The sequence below is a fragment of the Gadus morhua genome, chromosome 9, assembly GCF_902167405.1.
Source record: "Gadus morhua chromosome 9, gadMor3.0, whole genome shotgun sequence".
Lineage (NCBI taxonomy): Eukaryota > Metazoa > Chordata > Actinopteri > Gadiformes > Gadidae > Gadus > Gadus morhua.
The window spans coordinates 9,504,578-9,521,456 of record NC_044056.1 but is presented as its reverse complement, the minus strand read 5'-3'; the positions used below and the strand labels follow the sequence as shown (position 1 = coordinate 9,521,456).

The window sequence follows — 16,879 nt, the reverse complement described above, 5'->3', positions numbered from 1 at the left end:
TCTCTCTCTCTCTCTCTCTCTCTCTCTCTCTCTCTCTCTCTCTCTCTCTCTCTCTCTCTCTCTCTCTCCCTACTGCGGCCATTACCATCCGTTCTAAGATAGCATCTTACCATTTGTCTACGTAATTGGTTTTGTAAGCTTTGAGTTGCACCTAAATTGTTTTTTTTTTTCTCGTTTTAATCTCAAATCCATTTACATCTAACATTTGAAAGGAGAAATGCAGGGGACGGTATAGGCGACCCTGAGAGGGGGGGCTGCTGGCGTTCGGGGGGCCGGGGTACCGTATGTAAGGTACTAGACATCAGCCCCACACCGGGGAGGGAAAGGTATCAAGGAGAGGCTGTGCGTCACGCCATGACAATATCAGAGACTGTGAGACAGGTATGTGTTGTTGTGGGGATGTAATATGGATATTATGTGGTCATGAGAATGAAACACGATCATCAACTGGTATTAACTTAAGCTTTATCGTCTGCATTACTGCGTTAGTGTACTATGGAATAGAGATGACAAGATTGGATGATTGGAAGCAATTTAGTTCCAATGTTGCGGGCAGATAACAAGGTTTCGATTTTTTGATATAATGTGTATGAATATAGATATAATGTATATATATAACAGCTTTAAAAAGGAATGTTGAGCTAAGCTGTAGCCATTAGAAAATGGCTGCTAAAAGTAACAAGTCTATCTGTCTCTCCCCACGACATGTTCTTTCCAAATTCATTAAAAACGTTGTCATTCAGAGCCTGAAGGGTTTATGGATTTTTCAATCTTGTTGTTAACAGGTTCAATAATGATTTGTCCCATTATCTTATTGTGCTCGAGGTTGTGCGTTTCCTGGTGTCTCATTTAATTGTGTGATGAAAACGCTTTAATTCCCCTCACAGAAATATATACCAAGCCAAATATCCGTGGTTTAACTGCGCGGGAACACAGACACACGCATACACAAACACACACATACACACACACACACACATCCCCACACACACACACGCACACACGCAAACACACACAAACACACACACAAACCACAAAGGAACTCATTCTTGTACCTCTCTATTTTAATTAGTGGTGTGTTTTTGCTGTCTCATGCAGTGCAGCCTGGCAAGACGCTGGCTCGACAGAGAGATGTCAAGATAGGACAGGCATATGATAGGATAAATAGCTGATTCATTAATTAATTAATTAATTAATTAATCTACAGGAGGATGAAAGATAATGTGGCAAGCAAGGGTGTGAGAGGTGTATGTGTGTGAGCACGGAAAGTAAAAGTGATGTTTCTGCCGGGTGGAATCAATTTAATCGACCTCCCCTTGCTTAGAATCGCTAAAGCTCTCTAAGTGTCTTCCTCTCATTGCCCCGTCCCTCACATACACCTAACACACGTGCTTGAGCCCGCTGACTTATACAGAGACGTCCTTCCATGATCACCCTGGTTATTGCTAAACGTGACGCCAAGAGACAGACAGGGCAGTTATGAGCAGCCCTGTCCGCTTCTGCAGAGGACTCTGTGTTTGCCAGCGCCCCTCTGACAGGACTCCACCACCACACGTACAGGCCATCACGATGAAGGCTACCTTCTGCTGGGCTCGCTAATGCAGTTCACCTTCCAGCATGGATGACAAACGCTCTTTTCAGAAAGGTTACTTCCAACCACAGTGATATTAGCCCCAGAGCTTTAAATGTCTAATATTTTAATGTCACACGATTAAACTTTGGTGGCTCTTCCTTAGTCTGCCTCCTCTGAGCCGACAGCTTCTGCATGTTTGGGTTCCATCATTTTTCTTCTCACTGCCTTTTGTTCTCACAGACTATCTTTCTCTCTTATTCCTCATTCTCTCTCTCTCTCTGTCTCTCCCTCCATAAGTGTGTCTCAATCTCCTTCTCGCTTTCCCTGCCTCTATCTCCCTTGATACATATTTCTATCTCTCTCTTTCTGTCCCTCTTTCTCTCTCTCTTTCTCTAAATGTCTCTGTATGTGTGTGTGTGTTTGTGTGTGTGTGTGTGTGTGTGTGTGTGTGTGTGTGTGTGTGTGTGTGTGTGTCTCTCTCTCTCTCTCTGTCTCTTTTTCTGTCTATCTGTCTCTATCTCTCTATCTCTCCCTCTCTGTCTTTCTCTTGTCTCTCAATCTCTCCCCCTCTCTCTGTCTCTATGGCTTTCTCAGCTATCCCCTTATCCCTCTGTCAGTCTGCTTTAGTTTCCTCTCACACTGTCAGACACATACACACACACACGCACGCAAGGATGCACGCATGCACACACACACACACACACACACACACACACACACACACACACACACACACACACACACACACACACACACACACACACACACACACACACACACACACACACACACACACACAGGCATGCACACACGCAGGCAAACTATACCACTATACACCCATTTGAGTCTTCATATATCTATTCATTGCCTTGTATATCTCTTGCCATTTCTCTGTCTAATCAAATAGGCAGTACTCAATTCCCCTGTTTTGAGCCAATCAGAACCCTTCTCTGTTCCTGCATGTAATGTTCCATATTTAAATTATAATTGGTTTGTTGTGATGATTTTGTCAATACTGACGGTCATATTAGTAGTCTACTAATTAGTCAATGTGCTGCCCTGCGGCTAATTAGGGTTTGGTTTATGAACAGATTAAATAAATAAATTTGTCTTCAGAACAACGATTGCAATGTCAATAAGAATGTGACAGGATCCATTGGATCTTCAATAATTATTCATCTTATTTATGTGTCTGGATGCATTATTTTGGCTTCCGATGTTGACATTTGAGATAAATCTTATAATCAGAATAAAATCCATCTGATGTTGGCTAAAGATTATGTCTCCGTGATTAACATTGCTGTTTTGAGATTTGCTTGCTGTTTGTGTCAATCCTATGCCAAACACAGGGAAACGTTGCAGATTTTGCAAATCAATGTTATTATTCGTCTAAAATCCTTGGAAGAATTTGCAACTCATTTGTGTGTAGGTTGGCTATTTGCATTGCTGGTTTGTGTAACCAGCAAAACCCTAAACCCACCGCTGATACGAACCGGCACAGCTTTTTACAGTTTTCTACGTTTCATAAAGGATTCAAGATTGTTTGAGTTAGTTTCACTCCGGTTCGATAAGACTGCCATAGCCAAGACGTTTCTGCAAGCTGGATGGATGACACCTAAAGGATCTCCTTCCTTTAGGTCTGTGTGGCCAACTTGTTTAGAGTGATTATGTCTGCACTGTGTGTCAACTGTGTGTCTTGTTCTTAGTATAATCCATGTCACTATAAACAACGCAGTCCTCCACTGCCATTCATTCCTTTCTACCAAAGATCGGTTGCTCTGACGCTTCTGTATAACCACCTGTTACAGAAACAACGGTTCACTGGTCTTACCTCAGATTCAGGTTTATTATCAGACAGCTCATCTATCCCATTACATGTTTTATATCCCCGTCTCGTCGACAATGCAGTGCAGCGATCATTCCCCTGACTAAATATAGCATTAGATAAGGTGCTGTGGACACAACAGCACATGGTCCCAGGCTCCCAGCAATAAGAGCCCTCTACTCCGGTCCGTGGGCTCCGCCTCTCTCGGCACCAACACCCGATCCCACGTCCGACTCCCCGGCCACCCCCTCCAGCCTGCAAGCCTCCTCCGTCTCCCTCTCCCCGGACCCGGATTCCGTGCTAGCAGCTACCCAACTAGTACAAAAAATGATTCACGCGGAATGCCACACTACTTTTAACCGGAGAAAATAGGCAGTATGTGTCTTTAGAGACGAGGAAAGTACCCAGTCTGGGACCAGAGCGCATAACTTTGTTTTGGCCCGAGCCAACCGGCCCGCCGTGGGGCGCATCGAGGGCAGGCCGATCGGACCAGAAGATGTGGATCTGGTACCTTCTGCTTGGTTCTGGGTCGGGCTCAAGCATCGTCGGTAAGTTTATAACGTCCCGGTGAACGTATATCGCTGACCCGGAGCCCCGCTGCGTTTCTCTACGCGCTGTCGCCGTTACAACGCATTTAAAGGCGCAGGAGCGCTTTAGAGAAACAATGCACAATCTCAGAAGTTTGATTTATCGTGTTGTGATGTTGTGGCTGTGGAATGTGTCATGCTGCCGCCACTTGAATACATTGTATACGTCTCATAGCCTGTTTCACGGTCATCTGTTCCTCCAACGACCACCCCGGAGACACATTGGCCGGAACTCTGCGCTCAGACCCTCTGCGCACCCCCACCACCACCTTTGTGAGCGAGAAGAAAGATTTGCTGTTAAATCATGGCGAAATATTTGCGACTAATCTATAGAGTCGCCCCATTGAGCCAGTCAGGGAGAGTGGGCTGTATGGACTGTCTAAGAAATGGCCAAAGGTTGTTGACAAGTTGGCGTTGACAAGTCAATCTGTCCTGCCGTCCCCAGACATGGCAGCTGGAGTTCCAGTGCAGGGACGCCCCCAGACATGGCAGCTGGGGCGCCAGAGGCTCGCAAAGGCACCCAGCATCAGCTTACAGTAAACCAAGCAGTAGTAGTATATTAGCCTCCGCTGTAGTGTTAACATGTCATTCCAATGAGTGACAGTGAACTCGATGACTCCTCACAAAGAAACACATCCACTGATATTTGAGTGAACAGGCGGTCCCTGACTTTATTTGTCCCAGAATGGAAGTTGGTTGTTCGGTTCATCAGGCATGCACAATACAAACAAGACTACCCACCAAGCAATATAATATAATGGGCTCTGCCAGACTCTTTTATCCAAGGCATGTTATTATACTGTGAGTGCAGGCATTCTTAGAAACGGGTCCCCTCAGTGGGCATGAAACCTCTAACCCTGGCAGTGTTAATGCCATGCTTGGTTAATTGAGCTGCAAAGGTTGTTTAAACGGGGTAAACAGTAGGTTTAACTCCGTTCCTACAGGGCGTCCCATCGCCCTTTTATCAGTTTAACGGATGCGCTGATATCAATATTTGGTTTTCATATCGACTGTTTAGAAAGCAAGGCCTTCTAGACAGTTAACTGATTCATTTATGATGCAAGTAAACATTCAGCAGTTAATCCGTTACATGGCCAGTTTACAATGTAGGCTTCTGACTGAAGGCCTAAATATGATAATATCTTTGGGCTTGTCAGAGATTCACTAATATCGGTGCCAGAAGTTTGACAGTGCTGCAGCCAAACCCTTCAATGAGCACTTCAGTCACACTACTGGGGAGAGACCGCACTGCGCCTGGGCTTCAGACCAGAAGGTGTGTGGGGGTGATCCGCAGGGTTTCCTGTTTGATTACGGATATGTTCCCCTGAAGATAAACTCATCGAAGAGTATAATTTGGAGGTTTCAGAAGATGATTTTAACAAGGGTATTTCTATTGTGGCCAGCCTGCTGCATTGGTTTGATTTTTCAATTTGCCTTCCCACCTGCCACGGGACGGGTGGAGTGTACCACTGCTGGGCAAGTTTACGTTTGCTGTTGGCCGAGGACGGACACCGGCAGTGGGAAGACGATCCTATTGTTTTAGCTATGAGTCCTCCTCTGGATCCTAGAGTCATGGTTCCGGCTGTCAGGTTGTTCCCAGTCAAGACCTGTTCCATATTGCTCTTCTATCCGTCCCCGCCCCCAGCAGCGTGATTTGTCGAACTACATTTGAGGCAAAACAAAATGAACACCCCATTAATTGAGGTTTGGCCTCATCTGCCGTCAGACCTTAAACTTGCGAGGATGCCGCTGGATTTGTGAGGTACTACTAGCAAGCCATATGCTCAAAAAGACATTGTAGCCTTGAATCCCAAAGATGATTGACTTCCAGAAGGGAATAGTCTTCTCTTTGAGCTTCTCTGCTATAAAGCTTGAGAACGGAATACCTCTCTCTGTACTTCTGCAGCTCTGCACTCACTCACAGTATGTCAGTTTGTCCATGTTAATAATATGTTTGAGCACCATTGTAATTGTTTTATTTGGTTCCAGCAATCGTACCTACTGCATCTTTAATATTCTATTCACATTTTAAAAATGTCTCCATCTTTTCTCAAGTGTTTTTTTTATCTTGCTTTCTATAGTATCTTGTGTTGTCTATGCTGGTACTTACATACTTGCCATACATATTGATTTTTTGTGCGCGTGCGTGTGTGTGGATTAATTTATTGTGTCAATTAATGTGTGTGTGTGTGTGTGTGTGTGTGTGTGTGTGTGTGTGTGTGTGTGTGTGTGTGTGTGTGTGTGTGTGTGTGTGTGTGTGTGTGTGTGTGTGTGTGTCTGTGTCTGTGTCTGTGTGTTTGCATGTGTTTATGTCTCATACCATCTCACTTTTCAGTTGATGGTCATATTTGCTTATGATTTATCTTCATCTACTGGTATACGACATAAAACACAAGGAATAACTAGTTGTAGTAATTATATCATGACAATGAACCGAATGACATTAATTATTCTTGAATTTATTGTGTCAATTAATTAACTGTTTAACCATGCACTGCTGATCTCATTACATTTCTTTAATTTCATGAATAATTTTAATCGGTTAGTCAATTGTTTAGTTTGTTAATTAGTTTGCCCTTTTGATTTCAGCAAGACAGACGACAACAGAATGAACCGCAACATAGACATGCATTCAATTGCAAAAAGAAGTTAAAGTTAAAGTGAGCCCTCTGTTTCAGCTCAAATTCAAACATTTAGATTTGAACCATTTAAAGTTCTAGGAAGGATGTTGGAGCGTGGCCTAGGTTACGAGCCACGGCAACTTTGTGCTACTTTCATTTAAGCTAATACCGTTGCTGTGAATGAGCGTTGCGATGAGTCATGCTGTTCATGAAATGCGGGTGTCCTAGAAGATCAGACATCCCTAGGACGCGGCCTTCAACCGCTGCTCAGACGGAGCTCCGCAAGCCCACACACAACGTGGCGCCTGCTTATTCTCTGTGGACTGGGTTCCTTTGGTCGTAGCAATAACGCTCTCTAAATGATGGTCTTGTATTAGTAATAGCGACAAAATGTCAAAGGTAACTATGTTGACGATCAAACAAGGCGTATAAGCACGTTTAACAAAGTTAACGATTTTGGGTTGACAGCCTTCCTTTAAAAGTGATCTACTGCTGTCCATCCACCCTGCTGGTGGGGAGGAGGGCTACATCTCAATGTTGTGGTTCTCCCCCGGCTGACCAAATGATATCCAATAATACTCAGCTGTTGAAATACAATTTGTTGGTACTTTCTTCAATTGGCTCTCAGCCATGCACTCTAGGTATTGTCAGACTGAGGAGAGGAAGGTGAAAATATGTTGATTATGAGGAATGGTAATTGGAGCTGCAGAGTCAATATTTTTACTGTTGCTTGTATATTTATATTGATCTTATTTTGTTTTGGGTCGTAAGTAGCGAGCTACCTTAACCGACTCAGTCTGACACATTCAGTATTTCTGTTAAGTAAAGGTGTAAATATTCTGTAAGAATTCCCAGCAAGCAAATTAACATATATTATATATATCTCTTCAGCCAAACTTGTCTTGCATATCTGCTCAGTGCGCCCGGGGGAGGAGTGAGGAAGAGTTCTAGATGCAAGAGAGAAGGGTTGAGGAGAAAACAGAGAGAGAGAAGAGAAAGGTCAGAGAGAGAGAGACGGATTGGGAAATAGACAGTAGGTGAGGGGAAGAAAAAGTCAAATTGGCTCAGTTTTTGTTTGCTGGCCTGGTTGGTCTGCTTCCAATCATAGTCACATTGAGGGGCCGCCAAGGATTATCCAGTGCAGTGTGTGCATGTGTGTGTGTGTGTGTGTGTGTGTGTGTGTGTGTGTGTGTGTGTGTGTGTGAACACACGTGCTTGTGCTTGTGTGTATGTGTGGAGCCCAGCGCTCTTAAACAAAGCCACATGACCAGAGTCACATTTCAGACATGGCCAACAGCACAAATATAACTGGGCACATTCTGAGCCAAACTGGCCCAACATTATCTTTTATTTACAACACACAGCCAGGGGCAGTCCTCTGTGCTCGTGCCCTCATCCGTGAAAATACAGTAAATCAATACTGTGTTTGTTCCCTCACCTGGCAAGGAGGGTCTCTCCCCAGGGTCTCTCTGATCTATAAGTCATGCGGCGGCCTCTTTGATGGTGCCCAGGGATAAAGTATGCAGCAAGCGACAGGTGCGGAAATACCAGTATCGAAATACCAGGGAAACATAAAGGCTGATGGCTAGGGGGATTTATTATGCCATATTGTTTTCTGTGGTGGTTTTCTTCTCTTCTTTCATTCTTTTCCTCCCTCCAGTCATCTAGATCGAGCCCAGTAAAACGGGCTGATTTCGGCATGGCTGCAGTTTTTTAAACACTCACGCAAACACGTGTCTGCTTTTTCAAGGTCATGCCCGGCGTGCCGCCACCGCTGGGTTATATTTTGATTGATGCGCTCATCCCGTCTGCCGGTGGACTGGTGTTGGCGCATTGCTTTTATCCCACGTGCTGTGATCGGCTCCGTAGGGAGTCTCTCGGGGGACTGGGAGAGGCCGCGTTCCTACATCTCCGCCCCTCCAAAATGTGATCTTAAAAATAGCACCATCCCTCACCGAGTGAGGCTGCCAATGTAGTGTTCAGGTGGCCTTTTCTTCTTCCTAGAATATCTAATGTGAATGAAAAACGACATGGGTTTGATGTCCGTGCAATTAGTATTTATATATATATATATATATATATATATATTGGACCGGCGAATATACATGTTAGGAGCGAAAAATGAAAGATGAAGCCGGTTTCGAGAATTAGAGTGCTATTTGCTATTCAAGGAACTGTCGTGAGCAATTGTTAGCCAGCAAGACATTAAGGACCAACCAAATTGGTTTTCATTTTTCAAACACAAATACAAATGGATGCTGCAGTCAATAGTAATTCTCAACTCTTTTTTTGCTGCCTAATGGAACTATTCCCACACTTGTTTGTGGCTTGGTTGCTCTGAGCACATCAGACAAAACAATCTTTATACACAAGGTCGTCCAAGGTGGTTGGTGAAGAGAAATGGCATGATCATACTCTGAGGTTTTCAAGAGGTTTTCGTTGTCTTTGCCCGTGTATCTCGCCAAGTCATCAGGCATCAGTTATAGTCCCTGGTGAGCACCATGCCTGACCTCACAGCCCCTATTGCTTACTGTCTGGCCCACATGGCATCCATGTCGTCACACATCCCTCCCACTTTGATGCACCTCTGTTGTCCTGTTTGTGAGGGAGGACAGATACCTCTGTATGCTGCCCCGTGCTGATTGGACAGCGTGCCCGGAAGGGGGACTGTTGATTGGCTGACATGCCTGGCAGCTCTCCCCGCCCCCTACTCTCTGAGCCAGAGTGGTTTACTGTGCTCGGTCACGTCATCGCCGTGGTGACGGGGGAGAACAACAGCAGGCTATTTTTGACGACACTCCCAGCATCCTCTCTGTCAATCCAAACAAACACACCTCCTTAAAGGTCAACCAAAACGTCGGAGAGGGAGAGAGAGGGAGAAAGAGGGAGAGACAGAGAGAGACAGAGAGAGATAGAGAGACAGAGTGGGCGACAGAGAGAGAGAGAGCATCAGGGGATCTCGTTGTTTTGTTTGCAGACCCGGGGATATAACAAGTTAGAGAGAAAGTACATTTTGATTTCAAATATTTACACTTCCACGAGTGGCTGACTCTCTCAGAAATTGAAATGTGGGCTACAATTATAAAGACACACAAAACAATTTGCATGTCTTAGGGCCTGCGTCTAATGGTAATCTTGGCTGTAGCGTTATTGCCTCGATGGGGAATTATGACAAATCAACTTTGTTGCACACATAATGAAAGGCTGCATCTATCATCATCAGTGGTTGTTGTTTAACAATGGTGACAGATTCATTATTGTAATGAGTAGCCAGCTTTATAGCCTGGCTCTGGTCACTCTAATTACGTTATTCTTCTTCCAAACATCTAATCACATTCAGTGTTTTTGTTTTTTCTTCGACCAGAAAGTTTCATGATTGCAATTTCAGAAAAAAAGAGACTAGATCTTTGCACATGCAGGCGTTGCTGTCTGCCTCGTGTTATGGTGAAGGGGGGACGACTTTTTCCCAACCACTGCGAATAAATACGCTCATGGAAGTAAAGAAGACATATTAGTCGTAATTAGTGCAAAGATAGTTTCCGAGATGTGCTAATATGTGTAAATCAATGACAACAAACAAATCCAATGACCAAGATGAGAATATTAGAATCTTTATTCCATCTTTATATTTGGTTTTACCTAAGTTTCTTAAGAAAGCTGTATTTCTTTAATGTTCAAATTACCTTAAAAAAGTTAGCATTTTTGTCCATATAATAAGAAAACAAGATTGTTCTCACAATGGCGACTTTTATTGTTTCCATTTTCCTCCCTCACAAATGAGTGATTGTTTGACTATAATAAAGATATGGAGGTCAAAGTCCTGATCACACAGTGCACAGGAGGAAACTTCTCTCACGACATAATGACCCCCTTCTTTACACACACATACCCTTATCATTCATCATGTATGAAGATCTCATCCCCTCTCTATCTCTCTAATCATAAAACAGCTGTGCTTGTTTCGCTAGCCTCCACCCTGTCCTCTAGCCTGCAGGCCTCTGGTCTCAGTGGTTGTTTCATCGGTGAGCACATGGGACATGCCCTGATTCATCTCAATGGCTTCATTCTGTCTCAGGAACAAACCGTTCCTTCACAGTCTGGTGTCTGCAGAGCGCCAGGGCTGGACCGCATGGCTCTTGGTCTGAGGGTGTCTGGGTGGATACCTATTAGTGCATACAGTATGTTTGTGTCTGTGTTTGTATATCTGTGTGTGTGTGTCTGTGTGTGCATGTTTGTGTGTGTGTGCTTGTTCTTTAGTGTGTGTATGTTTATTTGTGTGCTTGCTATTGAGTGTGTGTGTGTGTGTGTGTGTGTCTGTGTGTGTGTAAATGCCTGCGTGTCTGACACACACGCATGCAATTACACACACACACGCATTTGTGTTGGTGTGTGCGTGTGCATGAGTTTACACTTGCAATGTGCATACGTGTGTGTGTGTGTGTGTATTTGTGTGTCTCTTTGTGTGTGTGCACGACTCACCTGCACAAACAGGCCGTCTCCCCCGATTCCCATCTTAAAAAGCACATCATCACCGTCTACCCCTGCTGGCAGGGCGCTGGTGTTATCATGCGCTAGCTGTCGCGCGGCTAGGCCTCCGTCTCGCGGGCGAGACTCCAATCTGGGGAGCAGCGGAGCTATTATGCACACTTGATGTCGCTCCTGCGGGCGGCTGCGACGACGAACAAATAAGATCAATCTCAAGTCAGCAGACTGGGAATAATTGCCTCGTTGTCACAATTAATTTCCGAGCGTTGACTTTAACACCGGGCGCGCTGCGAGTTGAGTTTCCCATTACGGTGTGCGTGCACCTGAGGAGCCCGCCCATTAGGATGGTCTCCGGTCGGAGGCCCTCCTCCTCGTGGCTAATGGATGTTGGGGAGGAGCGTCACGGTGGTCAGAGGTGCTGCTGGCTGGAGGGAGAGGAGGAGGAGGAGGAGATGCCAGGTGTCAATATGGGACTGAATCTTAATGTCCCCATCCAACAGCAGAGCCCCACACTTTCTCCTTATCTTGTTTGTGCAGTTTCAGTTCTGCCTGCTTGTGTGTTTCAGATTGTTTGTTTGTGTGTGTGTGTGTGTGTGTGTGTGTGTGTGTGTGTGTGTGTGTGTGTGTGTGTGTTTGAGTTTGTGTGAGATTGTGTGTGTGCGGGTCAGCATATACATGCATGTGTGCATGCGTGTGTGTGTGTGTCTGTGCATGCGTGTGTGCAACATCTGTACAGGGTAATCCTTTTCTTAGAGGTGCTTATCATCATTAGGAATGAATAATCCTTTTCCTCCCGCTGTTTGAACAGCCTGACTCGTCAGCCTCACCTGTCTGGCTAGCCTAGCCGCCTCGCTAGCCCAGCTCAAAGGCGGAGCTCACGTTAATTAGCCTTAATGTAGCTGTCGCTTCCCCTGTCAACCGCAGCTTATCGTCGGCAAATGGCTGCAGAGTCACATACTCTCAGCAGTCCAGTTCTTCTGAGGAGGACGTTATTAGATAAGATGTTACTTTATTCGTCCCATAAGGGATATCCAGGTGTCACAGCGGCAATTTAGGGACAGCAGAAGTAGATATTAAAGAGAGTGTCAAAAAGAGAGATTAAAAGTAAAAACTGCACGAAAGTACTTTTTTTCATTCTCAGTTCTTTCTCTAATGTTTTTTTTTAAATGTGTTGTTTTACTGATTGCAAAGAAATGACTCATTCCGGGTACGGCTGGCTTGACAGTTAACAGATGGCTCCAGCAAATCACTCTTTTACTGGTGATTACATAATGTGATATATGGATTATTTATAACAGCCAAGTGTAAATGTACTTTGTCTCCTGCTGCAGTAAGACACATCAGGACTAGAATACATAGAGTTATCTCATAGGTTCCAAATCATTACGGTTTGTCAGTGTCTTACAATCTTGATTTGAAATATCAAGAGGCTGCTAGAAGCCTCTATGTACGTCTATACTAGTTGTGCTTAGAGAGAGAGAGAGAGTCAGAGGGAGAGAGAGAGAGAGAGTCAGAGGGAGAGAGGGATAGAGATGGGGAGGAGAGCGCGAGTGAGCGAGTCCACTAGTGGTCTGGTTCACCACTAAGGCACGTCTATGAGTCTGTGGGGGCTCTTAGCGGCGGGCAAGGCTAATTGGGTATGTCCCAGTGTACCCGTGCTAATGAGTAGCCACAAGCCCTGTAACTTCTCACGTTCTCTTTTTATAAACTGGGCATTGATGTCCTCTACCAAATGTCTTGGCGATAGGATGGGGGATCGGAAAGCCATGAAAGTGTCGAGAATTAAGTATAGAATCAAGAAGGACGTGTGAGGGGCCTGTGAAGGGAATCTCTCCGGTTCACTACACATTATCTCCTTGTCTGAAGGGTATTGTTTGAATGATTGTTTTGACCATGCATTTTCGCTCTGTGGACATATTCTATTCATATACCTTTGAGAAATGAAGTGATTTAGCAAAATAAAAAAGAATGAAATAAGTTTCGTTTTATTATCGAGAATGAACTGAAGTCGTACAGCCCCCGCTTATTAAAATGAATCCTACTGAAAGCCTTGCCGTATTGAAATTCTGTTTGGATCTCAGAAGATGTGTTAAAAAAGGCGCGGTGCTTTCTAGATCAGTGAAGGCCTTTGAAAACGCTCTCACTGAGGGAAAGGTTCCCTTAGCCGGGCCGCTCCGGACGGGGGCAGTGAGGTGAGCAGCGAGGGGGGGCAGCGAGGGGAGGGGGGCAGCGAGGGGAGGGGAGCGGCGGTAAACATGGCGTGAGATTCCCATGGGCGTTTCATGGGTGCTTTGTCCGACATGGGTGAAGAACTCATCTTCCCCGGAGCTGGCCTTCAACGCCTCATTAGGATGGATTATGAGGACTTCCTCCTCGGATGACCTCTGCAGTCAAACACACGCTCCTTCCTCGACACGTACGCATGCCCACACGCAAGTGCATGCACACTCATGCATATGCACGGATTCATGCATACACACTCACTGTTACTCTCACACTGCAAGAAACAAGTACACCCATGCATTCACATAGTAAACAGACACATAAACACACACACACACACACACACACACACACACACACACACACACACACACACACACACACACACACACACACACACACACACACACACACACACACACACACACACACACACACACACTCACACACACATGCATGTGCACATACATATGGACAGACACACACATCCACACACTGTTACTCTCACACAGGAAGAAACAAGTGCACAGATGTATTCATTCACATAGTACACGTACACATAATCACACACAAATTCATACACACGCACACACACACACACCGGGAGATTTCTCAAGGATACTATGGAGCAGTAATCATGCTCCATTGATCCACATGATCGGTTGTCCAATAAGAAAGTCATACACTGAATGCGGCAAAATTTCCTCAGCTAATACACCTTCCAAGAAATACAGCTCCAAGAAAAGTATTGCATTGATAGTCTAGTAGTTTAAAACTTTCGAATAATCGTTTGCTCGCCTGGACCTCAAAAGATGTTTCAGGGTGGATTACATTTTATGGTAGTCTACAAAACTGAAAATGGACTTCTAAGGCCATTTGCATGTTGCTAGACCAAGGACAATTTGTGTGTGGGGGGAAAAATCCTCCATAAACATTCGGTTTCCTTTGACTGAAGACCAAAGAGTCCTCTGAGAGGTGCATTTATACTCATTTGCAGGGCTTGTATTTAGAGGCACGGCGGCCAGGGCCGAGCGCTCGGGGCCATGTATCTCTGTCAGCTCGTGTCCCATCGGTCCCCAGCTGGTGCCCATGGTTAGGGAAGAGAAATGAGGCAGCCAGCATCAATGTTCCTTTCATTGGACGCCGGCTCCCCACTCCCTACCTTCCATATTTAAGTCACTATCCATCGTGAAGCGATGCGTGTCGTCGTGCTTCGTTTTAAACCCCAACGTTATCGTCTCTGCCGATATCTATCTGCGGTTTTGCAATTGTCGTTTTTTAACTATGTATCGTGTGACGGTTATTTCTTTGATTCATTGTTGGTCAAAAAGGGTTATTTTACCTTTCCTTACCACACATTGTGAAAATCATTGTGGTTTAGTTTGGATGAATGAATGCACGATTGGAACTGGATCAGAACGAAGAAAGAAGTTGAAGATTGCTCTGATCCAGTCGAAGCTGGCTCAGAACCGGTTTGAACTGTCTCAGTGCCTGCACAGAATTAAGTGGCCCCGATGATTAACGAGGCCCATCGACACACTAATTTCAGCAAGAGCTACTGTTGAACACACACAAACACACACATTCAGAACACATATACACACACACAAACACACACACACACACATTGAAACACCATTCGATTCTCAACCAAATGAACACCTGTGCCACGTCTTGATGAAACAATCGAGGAAAATATAAAGTGTGTTTTCAGAAGGAGAGTGTAATAGAGCGATGGAGTGTGTCTGTGAGAGAGGGAGAGCGAGCGAGCCAATGAGAACGAGACCTTTCCCCCTGGTTGTCATTACAGCTGAACCAGCGCTGGTCACAGAGAGAGTTATATCACACGCGTTCTCATTACTGTGTCACCCTGGCCCTGTCTCCAGGTCACCCAGACAGAGGGCCTGTTTATGACGGCCCAGTTCAGTCCAAGAAGGACTCACTTCCCCTTAACTGGATGACCTTTCGGTTGGTGTTAGTTAACAGAGCCGTAATGTTTACAATGATGGATCGTCTCGCATGTCACTTTTTATGCACAATATAAAGTCAGGTTATTTTCGCTCCTTTACATGGGTTATTATTGTCAGCAAATAGAGGAGTCAACTCTTTTATGATGGGTAACTGTGTGATAGAGAGAGAGAGAGAGTGCGAGAGAGAGGGAGACATTTTAACATATTGATTAGTTGTTTCCAAGGGTTTTCGTTATTATCGATGAACAGAAAACGATTGAATCTTAAAAATGTCTCTCTCTCTCTCTGTCTCTCTGCCTGACAACCTGATGTTTGCAAGACAACGTCATCAAGACGATAACATAGTTAACCGTTCTTCATCATCGCTGGAGGTGTGCCACACCCACTTCTATCAGCACCTGTGATTCATTCCGGGTCTCTCCTTCAGCTCTGCGTTTTAATGCCCCCAGTGCGGTGGAACTGGGGGCTACAGCAGGGCGTCTCATTGGCCCAGGCTCGCGTGACGAGCATCTTGAGTCTGGAGCTGTCAGGACTTCCCCCGGGCCTGTCTTCTTCCTGTCGTGCCTCTCGTTCGCGGTCCTCGCAGTGGACGGAGGGGGCGTCAGGGGGAGAGAGGGGGTGATGGGGAGAGAGGGGATTTTGGGGGGAGAGGGGGTGTGGTGGGGGGAGAGAGGGCTGGAGGCTAGCTCGTGGGTATTGTCGATGTGGGGGAGGAGGGGACTGGCTTGTGATGGAGGGGAGGAGGGAGCGGGTTACTGATGGATGTCCGGGGCGGGGGTGGGGGTCGGGGAGTGGGGTGTGCAGGTAGGGTGTGCCTGGGCATTCGGGGACATGCTGTCGCCGTGGTGACGGGCGGAGACTCAGGTGGGTGATGTTGATGGATAGGGTCGGACAGCGGGCAGCAACACCGCTGTGGCACTGATGAGAAACACAGAGGCATTAAAGTGGTCCCAGCAGTCATTGTGTGTGTGTGTGTGTGTGTGTGTGTGTGTGTGTGTGTGTGTGTGTGTGTGTGTGTGTGTGCGTGGCATGCGTGGCGTGCGTGTGTGTCTGTGTGTGTGTGCATGTTTTTGTCTTAATGGCTCCATGATGACTAATATCTTGCATCTCATTTTGGATGTCCTCCTACCTTTCATCCTTCTCCTCTTCCTCCTTCCCCTCTTCTTCCTCCTCCTCTTTCTCCTCCTCCTCCTTGTCCTCATCCTCCTCTTTGTCCTCTTCTTCCTCTTCTTCTTCCTCCTTATCCTCCTCTTCTTCCTCTTCTTCATTTTCCTCTTCCGCATCTTCCTCCTCATCCTCCTCCTTATCCTCCTCTTCCTCCTTGTCCTCCTCCTCCTCCTCTTCCTCCTTGTCCTCCTCCTTTTCCTCCTCCTCTTCCTCTTCCTCCTCCTCCTCCTCTCTGTGAAGGTAATCCCAAGGTGACGTTAATAGGCAGTAGTGCGGCTGCCGAAAACATGGTTGCTGCGAGGACAGGGCGAACAATATCTCCCTCTAAGCCACGGGCTCGACAGTTTGAGACCAAACCGCAGCACGACGAGTTGTACTCAAACGCCCTTTATAGTCGAGATGTGAGATGACTGTGCTGGTGTTGGCGG

General features: G+C 45.8%; 1 protein-coding gene across 1 annotated transcript in view; it reads left to right on the top strand.

Annotated features, from left to right (window-relative positions):
* The first annotated feature begins 3,568 nt into the window (after positions 1-3,568).
* Positions 3,569-16,879, top strand: part of ldlrad3 (low density lipoprotein receptor class A domain containing 3) — a 68,416-nt gene continuing 55,105 nt past the window's right edge. The window contains 1 exon segment of the mRNA XM_030366239.1: positions 3,569-3,946. Coding sequence (XP_030222099.1) covers positions 3,895-3,946 — 52 coding nt within the window. The 5' untranslated portion in view covers positions 3,569-3,894.